We start from the raw sequence: 11,411 nt of genomic DNA, 5'->3' as shown, positions 1-11,411 counted from the left end.
TGGCAGCACAAAAAACTGGAGCTGGTTCATATTTTGAATAAAACCCTGTCAAATGCAGCTATTTACAAATTTCCACCTCAGGAAATGATTCACAGAGTTTGTGATTTTGTTGATTCATAACAATTTTATCGTTATATGAAACATGATAACGAATAATTCTAATTAAATCCTAATATCTTTATAATAATACCTCATAACTATAAAAATATTTAATATTTTTATGTTTCCAAAATATCGATTTAATTATTTTTTCATTTAGTATTTTCTAACATGCCTGGTCTATCCTTTTTGGTATGCAAGGAGATGTGCATTCCACTTAAACTTCATTTTATTATTTTATTTTTATTTAAAATAAATGACTAGTTTTGAGAGACGCTCAGTTTGTTACCCAAGCCACCTTTCACTTTCTTAATTAGTTTGAATTAGGATCACAGCATGAATTTTTAGTAGACATTTTTTTTTTATTGGTGTTACGATTGTACCTTAAATAGGATATTATAACAAGTTCAGGAACACGTAAATACATCGTTTCTGCCACGATCGAATTTAACATAAGATGATGATTATTTCTAATAGTAGACATTGTCATTACATACATATATATATTACTTGGAAATGGAGACACAACCTCTCCAAAAAGGTAAACACTTCCCAGAAGCCATGCCTCACTAGGTCACTTCCAAAAGACACCATACACACACGCACACAAACCCAAAACACTAACCATAGTTCACTAACATATGCTAGCTAATTATTAGATTCAAACCAAAACACACACGACACATTCACTGGCTAACACTATAATGACCTATTGTTTCGTAACTTCATAAAACACTTGACACACACACATTGCAGCTAGCATACAAACACACATTAGATGATCACTTGTTCCTAGTCCTGAACTTGGATTCATCGATGTCAATGCCTTCCTCTTCAGCTCGCTCTCCTCCTGACTTGTCCGTAGTGCTCAGCCCACCTTTGCGTCCCATCTCCTGGTACCCTTCTGTCCCCAGCTGCTCCTTCCTTGTGTGTCCTCCTTTGCTCCTTCCTTTATATATACACAATCACCAAATCAAATCCAAAAAAAATAAAAAAATCAGCGGAGATGTTGAAATAATAAAGATTTAGACAAAAATAGAGAAAAAAGAGAGAAGACCGAATAATATTGTATACTAGTGTGTTAAAATGGTGTTATAAAATGGGGAGAAAAAAGAAGAAGAAGACAATATTGTAAAGTATACTGTGTTATATATAGAGGGAGAAGACCGAATAATATTGTATACTAGAGAAAAAGGAGAAGACCGATTGATATTGTATATCAGTGTGTTATAAAATGGAGAAAAAAGGGTAAGACTAAATAATATTGTATATAGATGTATTTACAAAATGATGTAACTTGATTAATGTGATACAGAAGACAAGAAAACAAAAACCCTACAAAAATAACTGCATCAATCAGTTGATTAATGTGATACAGAAGACAAGAAAACAAAAACCCTACAAAAATAACTGCATCAATCAGTCAATCAGTCACGCACACATATATGGAGAAAAATAAAGGGTACGAGGAAGAGACATATATAAAGTATACTAGTGTGTTATAAAATTGAGAAAAAAGGAGAATAGTACTATAGAGATTTAGACATAAATAGAGAAAAAATGAGAAGTCTGACTAATATTGTATACTAGTGTGTTATAAAATGGGAGGAAAAAAAAGAAACTCAATATACTAAGGGTAATGTTTTCATCCTTTTACATGACACAAGCAATCTTCTTACACAGTGGGCCCATCAATTCTTTTACTTTTCTTTTATTTTAAAAATAGTGGACCCCACAATCTCTTGTCTCTATGAGATGAACTAAGAAATTTCCTACAACATAATATTAGTTTTCCCATATACTAATGTAAAAAATGGAGAAAAGGGAGAAGACTAAATAATATTGTATATTGATGTATTATAAAAAGACATAACTTGATTAATGTGATACAAAAGACATGAAAACAAGATTCCTACAAAAATAACTGCATCAATCACTCACACACACATACATGGAAAAAAATAAATAAATAAATAAATATATAAATAAATAAATATATATATATATATGTGTATATATATATAATAACCTTCAGCAAGATGTTCCTGAGCCTCAAGGCTCTTGCCACCAGTACCACCAGGAACTACAGTTTCTCCATGCCTTGCCCTTTCGTCAAGTTCTTGTCGTTTTTGTTGATCAGATGCCATGTTTCACAAACTTGGAACTTTGAATGGATATGAAATCTTATTGATAATGACTTGACTTGTGATGTTAACTTGTTCTTTGCTCAAAACTACGTCACAAGAAGAAATGTTTGAGGCCTTTATATAGAGAGCAAAATGTGACATATAATAATTAATGCTGGGTGATCCATATCCGTATAGTAATTAATATAAGACGAAAAACAAGATGATGACAACATGTTAATAAAGAACAGTACGTAGGACTGTAGGAGCGGCCATGCTTTGACACGTGCAACACAGACGCGGCTTAAGGAGAAAGATGACACGCAGGTGCTGTAATTCTCCAGATGACACGTACGATCTTTATAGCATGGTGAACTCTAGCTATAGTTCGGTTTCGGTTATCTCTAATTCTCTAGCGTTTCTTTCTATTGCGTGGTGCCTGAAATAGTTCTTTCAATTTGGTTGATTGCTATTGTAGAGAAACTATATGAACTAACTAGGAGCTTCTTAGGATAAGTGTTTAAATTAATATTTAATGGATTAGCATTATTTTATATCGATATAAATTATATTCTCAATTTTAATAATTAATTATATTTGTATCTAATAGTCTTAATTTATTAAATATATATGAGTTATTAAATGCAAGTAAATTAATGATTACATTTGATATAAGACTTCTTGTTCTTAGCGATGTAAGATTAATCTGTCCTATACTTATATGTGACAATAATGAGTCAGAATATAAATACATTTTTGTAAAAAAATTATTTTTACATGTCAAATATGATGAGTGTATATAGTTCCTTTAGTTATTAGATATATCAGTTAATTACTCATCAAGTAACAAATTTCAAACTACAATTTCGAAATTTTAGTCAGCACTAAGCCGAACGGCTGTCTAACCGACATACGGTGTTGAAGTTTTATGAAGAAATCCAGGTACATGACACGATTTGAATTGGATCGGTAAGCAAAAATAGTTCGATTTAAATCCTTCGGTTACATTATTTAATTATCTATTCGGTTTGATTTTTTTTCAAATTTAATTTAATTCAATCTAATTTTATTTGATTTGGACTGGATCAATTTTTTATTTTTCAAAAAGTTTAAAATTTCAGCCATATAAATCATTAACTATATCAATATAAAGCCATTCAAAGTTGCAAACCACTGAAAAATTCAAGTCTTTAAAATAAAACAAGTCTTAAAACTCATGAAGAGTTAAAATAGATTAATAGACAATAAAAAAATAGTTTGTTATCAATAACATCTAAGATTTTAAGTTATCATCTTTCAAAATAATAAATACATAATACATTGGATCAGTTTTCACCAACTAAATCAAAAATCGCTCCAATTCAATTAAAGTATGCGATTTTTTTTCGATTTTTTTTTCAGTTTTTGGTTAATTCGATTAAAATACAACATTTTTTTTTGGTTCAGACGCCGCTCTTGAATCGGTTTGGATCAGTTGATGAACACTTTCAACATGACTGTTTTAACTTCCCATTCTAGAAAGATTTTTGTAATTTCTTTTAATAAATTACATGTATCCTTAAAAAAAACTTGAACCCAAAATCTTACTTAAATTGAATTAAACATATACCATTTGAACCAATCCCTTGGTATTTTTTATATCCTCTTTTAAAATACGTATATTGTGTTTTACTTGCAAGTAATGCGTACATAACTTCGCATTCTAGAACAACAGTCACGTTACTTCCACTAACAAATGCCATAAATCAAGGAAACAAATTAAGCTGGAGAAATTCTACAAAACAACTTACCTAATCTATTTTATTAAAAGCTTAAAAGGAAACTGTTATGGCAGTTTTAGAGGCTCATATTCTAAAAGACCCAAGAAATGTAATATCTATGGCAACTACGTATGATCTAGAGGTAGAACAGCCAGATGTAAAGACTGTATTCTTTTATGGTGAATTGGAGGAGATTATTTTCATGAAGCAACCAGAGGAATTTGTAGTAAGAGGTAAAGAGGACCTAGTCTGCAAGCTGAATATATCTCAATATGGCCTAAAGTAGTCCCCTAGGATGTGGTATCTAAAATTTGACACTTATGTGACGAATTTTGGCTTTGATTGATATGATGCTTATCATTGAGTTTATGTGAAAATGTTAGAAGGTGACTTTGTTATTCTAACATTGATGTTGAAGATATATATACTACTTGTTAGGAATAGTTTGAAGATGATCAACACTGTCAAAGGACTGCTGCCGAAGTAGTTTGAAATGAAAAATTTAGGCACTGGAAATGTGATCTTTTTTTCATACAGATCAAGAAAGAGCGTGACAAAAGAAGGTTATGGTTGAGTGAACATAAGCACAATGATGCTAAAAACTTGTTGCGAAATCGGCAAGTATACTGTTTGTTTCAAGTAATGAAGTGATAAGTAAGATATCGTTCCCTCGAGAATTAATGCACCAAGTATTAATTCAACTATTCCCCTTAAGTTGGAAAAGAAAATTTGTTTGTATTGTGACAGTAATTGATTTTGGGATTTCAAAACAGAATTTAAAAACAATTAAAAACAGAAAATTTAAAAACAATTAAATTTGAACGCATGCAAGAGTATCAAGAACGTTAAGAAAATATTGATGAAAAATTTGTAAAAAGACTGTAGTCAGGATGCACTTCGCCTCCGATCCTCCCTTATATTCCTATATTGTATTTTATAATTAACTAATTGGTTTGCTCAGACAATTCATTATTTTCTTATAAAATAATTGAACCCTAATGTCTTAGTGATCTCAACCCTTTAACCAATTAGAATCCTAGTGTCCTAGTAATTCCTCTTGAATCAAGCATTAAGCAAATGAATTATAAGTCTGCAATTTATGTAAGCCTATGTCTAGGTGTAACACCCCGTGTATACTCGGAATATTAACATTACATCGTATTAAGCGGTGCTTAATTAAAAATTGCGGAATATTCTTTTTCTTTTCAATTATGACGTCATTATCAATTACCAACTTGATTACTTAATCAATTTCATAAAATATCGCCTGTATGTAAATTGCAATAAGACATCTACTGAAATACCTCAATATATAGATAAAGTGTGTATCTAAATCACGGCATTACATCAAGTAATCCGGACAATATCCTGATACATTATTACAACTCCAAAAGACTCAAGACATAATCAAGACATAACAATACTATGTGTCGTGGACAATCCCCATGCTCACCAAATAAACATAGTAAGCAACCAGTCTCAACGTAAAACTCCATAAACATAACTAAAGCTATAAGCATAAACAACATGCAAATCCAGCATCCAATCATGGCAGCATAATATAACAGCAATCTAACTCAGCTCCGGCCTCCTGCCGCCTGAGGTCTCAACATTACCTGACCCTGAAATAAGCATTCCCCAAACGTGGGGTGAGATCTCTAAACAAGAAATCTCAGTAAGACAGGGGGTCCTCAAGGATCTTCCACCCCAAGCTCACTTACATGTGCAATATAAGTTCTAAAAGCATTTATATCATTATCAGTTCCAAAACTATGTAGTGCAACAGATATCTATGGCATGTATGTTTATCACTATCTACTGGCCAGAGAAATGCAGGAATACGTCTAACCCCACATGAGTACAAGGAACACCGCTTGCACCTCACCCACAGCCTCACCATCTTGTATGTACCACATACTCAGGCTTACCGTATAGGTGGAACATCACATGCATATCCATAAGGCACTAACATATGATAGCTCAACAGCATTTTCCAAAACATCAAAGGAATGAAAACACAGCACGCATATAACCATACCCCCATGGGACATGGTGGAACCATAACATGGCTAAACCGAGGACACGAAAGCTTACCTGTACCCGTATGCCCCTCCGACTCGAACTCGGTATCACAAGGGTCCACACCACAATTAGAATCCAATGCACTCACAGATCTGGTTCAATGACCATCATAATATTAATATACATGTTCTAAAATTTCAAGGCAATCAGATATTATTTTCTTTTTTTCAATTCAAACCGGAGATCCTTTCTAAGATATATCATTTAACTTATTTAATTTTAGATAATTATTATCTTATATATATATATATATATATATATATATATATATATAGCCACAAAATATATTTATTTATTTATTATGTATATATATATATATAACACCTTCCAACTAAAGGCTCCCTGTAACAATATATATATATATATATATATATATATATATATATATATATATATATATAACCAACAACGAAGGCTTCCCTATATTACAAACTTTTCAAGCTTTTCAATTCAAATGACTTTTATATGTATTGTATGCGTTGTCTTATATATATATATATATATATATATATATATATATATATATATATATATATATATATATATATATATATATATATATATATATATATATATATATAAACGAAACCATGGCTCCCTGTGGAACGAAATTACATACGGCTCCCTGAGGGTTCTTAAATGTATTTATATAACAATAAGGTAAGCATGCTTTTCATTTTAAAATTCGTTTCTTTTTAACACTTCGGTCTTCAAGGTTATAATAACGTTGATATACATATATATCAACTTAAACCAAATACCAAAATAGAATAGATAGACAGTGACCGAACTCAATTTGCTACAAAGAAAGTGCAGAATCTTCACTTAAAAATCACGCAAATTGATGAAGCCCAAACATATAAAAAAACCGAAAGGAAAGGCCACTTAACGAAAGCAAGATATCACACAGATATTCTAGAAATAACAGTAACATATAACAATGTTTAATATCAATATTAAGGATTCACAAAGGGGTAGTTAAATTTACCTAAGATCCTTTTGAGAACAGAAAAATAGAAACTTTAGAGGTTGAAGAAGCACTCAAATCTTCAACAATGGGTTCTCCTTCAACAAGCTAAAGCTTTAAATGGATGGGTGGTGTTTCAATGGAAGAGAGGAAGAAAAAAAATGAAAACTTTAGAGAAGAAGGCTAGGACTCCAAGAAACTCTAAAGAGAAGCCACACTCAGCCGCTGAGTTTCTTTCAAAAAACACACCTAGGGTTTTGTGCCCAACTATTGTATTTATAGGCCACTTAAGGGTTAAAACACACAGTATTAGCTTTAATTGCTACGCTTAGCATTTTAATCTCAAACTCTGGATTCATAACCTACTCAATTTTACAAGAATTTTCATATTTTTATTATATTTTTCTGAGCACCTTTCTGGTACGCGTTTTTCATAGCCAGTATCAGTTTCTGGCATCAGTTCTCATTATTTTGACTTGAAACTCGTTTTACAAGTCCTATATATTATTCTAGTAATTATCATGCACTTACATTAATTTTCCGGGATACTTTTTCGGTACGCATTTATACCGACTAGCAGAACCGGTATCTGCACTTTTCTTCCGAAAAGCGACTTTCAGCATTCTTAATCACTTACCATAATTATTAAAGCCTCTTAATAATTATTATGGTCAATTATGGAATCATATCCTATTTTCACATAATTAATTAATTAAATACCTTAATTAACGGTGCGGGTTCTTACATTCACCCCACCTTTTTAGGATTTTGACCTCAAAATCAGAAACATACCTGGTCGAAACTCGGGGTACTGCCGGAGAAGCTCGTCCTCACGCTCCCAAGTACATTCCTCAGGAGTTCTTCCGGTCCATTGCACCTTGACCATTGGAATGATCTTGCTCCTCAGCTGCTTCTCGCCACGATCGAGAATTTTGAGTGGTCCGACGGGAGTTTTCAGGTTCTCCCGAACCTCCACATCATCCGGTTGCACCACGTGCGAAGGATCTACTATGTACTTCCGAAGCTGAGACACGTGAAACACGTCGTGGATGTTAGCCAGGTTCGGAGGCAAGGCAAGCCGGTAGGCAACAGGTCCTACTCTACCAAGGATCTGGTATGGCCCAATATATCGCGGGCTCAGCTTCCTCACTCCGAGTGCCCGACCAACACCGGTGACAGGTGAAAGTCTCACAAACACGTGCTCACCCTCACTGAACTCCAGCGGACGATGTTTGACATCATAGTAGCTCTTTTGGCGATTCTGCGCCTGCTTCAACTTTTCACGGATCATCTGGATCTACAAGGTGGTATCTTGGACAAAGTCCAAGCCAAAAAGCTCCTTGTCCCCAACCTCAGACAAACAAGTAGGAGTCTGACACCTCCTACCATACAGTGCTTCGTAGGGCGCCATGCCCAGGCTAGCATGAAAGCTGTTGTTGTAAGAAAACTCAACCAACGGAAGGTACCTATCCCATGCCGAGCCCTGCTCCAACGTGCAAGCTCGCAACATGTCCTCCAAGGTCTGGATGGTCCTCTCAGTCTGTCCATCAGTCTGAGGGTGATAGGCGGTACTCAGTCTCAACTGCGTACCAAAAGCCTCCTGCAGCGCCTCCCAGAACCGAGATGTGAACTTCGGGTCCCTATCACTAATGATACTCTCGGGCACCCCGTGAAGCCTCACAATCTCGCGGACATAAAGCTTGGCCAACTGCTCTGTAGTGAAGCTCACCTTCACTGGAAGAAAATGGGCAGACTTTGTCAGTCTGTCCACAACGACCCAAATAGAGTCACAACCCGCCTGAGTCTTCGGCAATCCCACCACGAAATCCATGGAAATACCTTCCCACTTCCACTGTGGTACTTCAAGAGGTTGAAGTTCACCAGACGGGCTCTGATGCTCAATCTTCACCTTCTGGCAAACCAAACACTTGGACACAAAGATAACAACATCTTTCTTCATGCCCGGCCACCAGAAGTTCTTCTTCAAGTCTTGATACATCTTAGTAGCACCAGGGTGGATAGAAAACTGACCCTTATGGCCTTCTGCCATAACCTCTTATGTCAACGGACCTCGAGGAACTACAATCCTCTGCTGAAACAAAAGCAATCCATCATCATTCCAAGACACACCGTCTTGGTTCTTCACATAATCCAGACACTCTCTCTGAACTTGTGCCTCTTTAATCTTTTCAAGCAGCTCGTTCACAACATCAGATGCTTCCAATCCGAGAAGTACGCTCTCACACGGAGCGGTCACTGCCAAGTTTCGGAACTTCTCAACCACATCAAAGTTACCAAGTAACAAACTGGATGAACTACTGGATTTCCGACTCAAAGCATCAGCTACCACATTGGCCTTGCCAGGATGATACCTTAGCTCGAAGTCGTAGTCCTTTATGAACTCCATCCATCTCCTCTGCCTCATGTTCAACTCCTTCTGGTCGAACAGGTACTTCAAACTCTTGTGGTCACTGAACACCACAAACCTCAAACCAAAAAGATAATGCCTCCAAATCTTGAAAGAAAACACAATAGCAGCCAACTCAAAGTCATGAGTATGGTAGTTCTCCTCATGAGGTTTCAACTGCCTCGAAGCATATGCAATCACTTTGCCCAACTGCATCAACACACAACCTAGCCCCTTCCCGGAGGCGTCAGTGTAAAGCTCAATATCAAGCGTAGGATCAGGAAGGACCAGCACAGGAGCAGTAGTCAGTCTCTCCTTCAACTCCTGAAAACAGACCTCACACTCGTGAGTCCACACAAATGGAGTCTCCTTCCGAGTAAGGCGAGTCAATGGAAAAACCATGGTGGAGAATCCCTTGATGAACCTCCGATAGTAACCTGCCAAACCCAGAAAGCTCCTCACTTCCGTAACTGTCTTGGGTCTCTCCCAATCCAGTACGGCCTCAATCTTGTTCGGATCCACTACAACTCCCTCAGCAGAAATAACATGCCCAAGAAACTTCACAGACTTGAGCCAAAACTCACACTTTGAAGGCTTTGCATACAGCTTCTTCTCCTTCAGCACTTGCAGAACAGTTCTCAAATGCTCCACATGCTCTTCCTCCGTCTTGGAGTAAATCAAAATATCGTCAATGAAGACGATCACAAACTGATCCAGGTACGGCTGGAAAATCCTGTTCATGTAATCCATGAACACAGCAGGTGCATTGGTGAGACCGAACGGAATCACCAAGTACTCAAAATGACCATATCTCGAGCGAAAAGCAGTCTTCGGGACATCCTCCGGCTTCACCCGAATCTGATGGTATCCGGACCGGAGATCAATCTTGGAATACACACAAGCACCCCTGAGCTGATCCAACAGATCATCAATCCGAGGAAGGGGATACTTGTTCTTGATTGTCACCTTGTTCAGCTGCCTGTAGTCGGTGCACAATCGCATTGTCCCGTCCTTCTTCTTCACGAAGATAACCGGTGCTCCCAAAAGAGACACACTCGGTCTAATGAAGTCTTTCGCTGAAAGATCCTCAATATGCTTCTTCAGCTCTGCCAACTCCGGTGGCGACATCCGGTATGGAGCTAAAGAAATCGGCCCCACACCAGGCAACAGATCTATGGAGAACTCTATCTCCCTCTGTGGCGGAAACTCAGGAATATCCTCAGGAAACACTTCGAGGAATTCCCTCACCACAGGAATGCCGGTGATGTCTTCCTGTGTACCACTCACCAAACCTCCCAACATGACATAACCAAATGCCCCTGCTCTCAAGGCTCTCCTAGCCTGCAGCAACGAAATGTACGGCGAGGAACTGACTGTGGAATCACACGGAGACAACACTACGCGCTTGGCACAACAGTCAATCATCACACAATTTCTGGACAGCCAATCCATGCCCAGAATAACCTCCAAGTTGGCCATCGGCAATCCTATCAGATCCACCGAGAACTCACGGCCATCCCACTGAAACGCCACATCGCGATGAACAGTGGTAGCATCACATCTTTCTCCGGTGGCGGTAGTCACCCGCATCGGTGGAGAAAGCACATCACTGGGCAACTCAAGCCCCACAGCAATCGGGGTAGCAACAAAAGAATGCGTAGCCCCAGAGTCAAACAACACATCAACAGCTGATGAACCAATCGTAACAGTACCTCTGACAAGGTTCGGAGCTCGATCCGACCGCTGACAATCCAGAGTATAAACTCTCCCAGAAGATGGTGGCACTGCCGGTGCTGAAGTATGTGGAAGGGGAACCATCTGAAGTGGCACTGCCTGTACTGCAGTAGCCCTCGTCGTCGCCGACGGACAGTCTCTGGAGAAATGGCCCTCCTTGCCACACTGAAAGCAAATCAACTGGCCGGTAGAACACGGCCCAAAATGAGTCTTCCCGCATCCCGTACACCTGGGAG

The 11,411-nt window shown here is 37.3% G+C and overlaps 1 protein-coding gene across 1 annotated transcript; it reads right to left on the bottom strand.

The window, feature by feature from the left end:
* Positions 1–881: 881 nt before the first annotated feature.
* LOC133289245 (protein SLE3-like) lies at positions 882–2,246 on the bottom strand. Its single transcript, XM_061487147.1, has 2 exons — positions 2,129–2,246; positions 882–1,048 (listed from the first exon to the last, which is right to left on the bottom strand). Exons 1-2 carry the CDS (start codon positions 2,244–2,246, stop codon positions 882–884), a joined length of 285 nt encoding a protein of 94 aa, XP_061343131.1.
* Between the last annotated feature and the right edge of the window lie 9,165 nt (positions 2,247–11,411).

The sequence above is a fragment of the Gastrolobium bilobum genome, unplaced genomic scaffold (genome assembly GCF_033153095.1).
Source record: "Gastrolobium bilobum isolate Gb01-03AN ecotype WA unplaced genomic scaffold, APGP_CSIRO_Gbil_v1 utg391375, whole genome shotgun sequence".
NCBI lineage: Eukaryota > Viridiplantae > Streptophyta > Magnoliopsida > Fabales > Fabaceae > Gastrolobium > Gastrolobium bilobum.
The sequence above is the reverse complement of the archived record's forward strand: the minus strand, read 5'-3'. Positions and strand labels throughout refer to the sequence as shown.

Excerpts from the sequence above, each read along its gene's own strand:
- LOC133289245 (XM_061487147.1), bottom strand. The coding sequence starts at position 2,246 with ATGGCATCTGATCAACAAAAACGACAAGAACTTGACGAAAGGGCAAGG. Across the intron at positions 1,049-2,128 it reads TCAGGAACATCTTGCTGAAG|GAAGGAGCAAAGGAGGACAC; the intron begins GTTATTATATAT and ends GTATATATAAAG.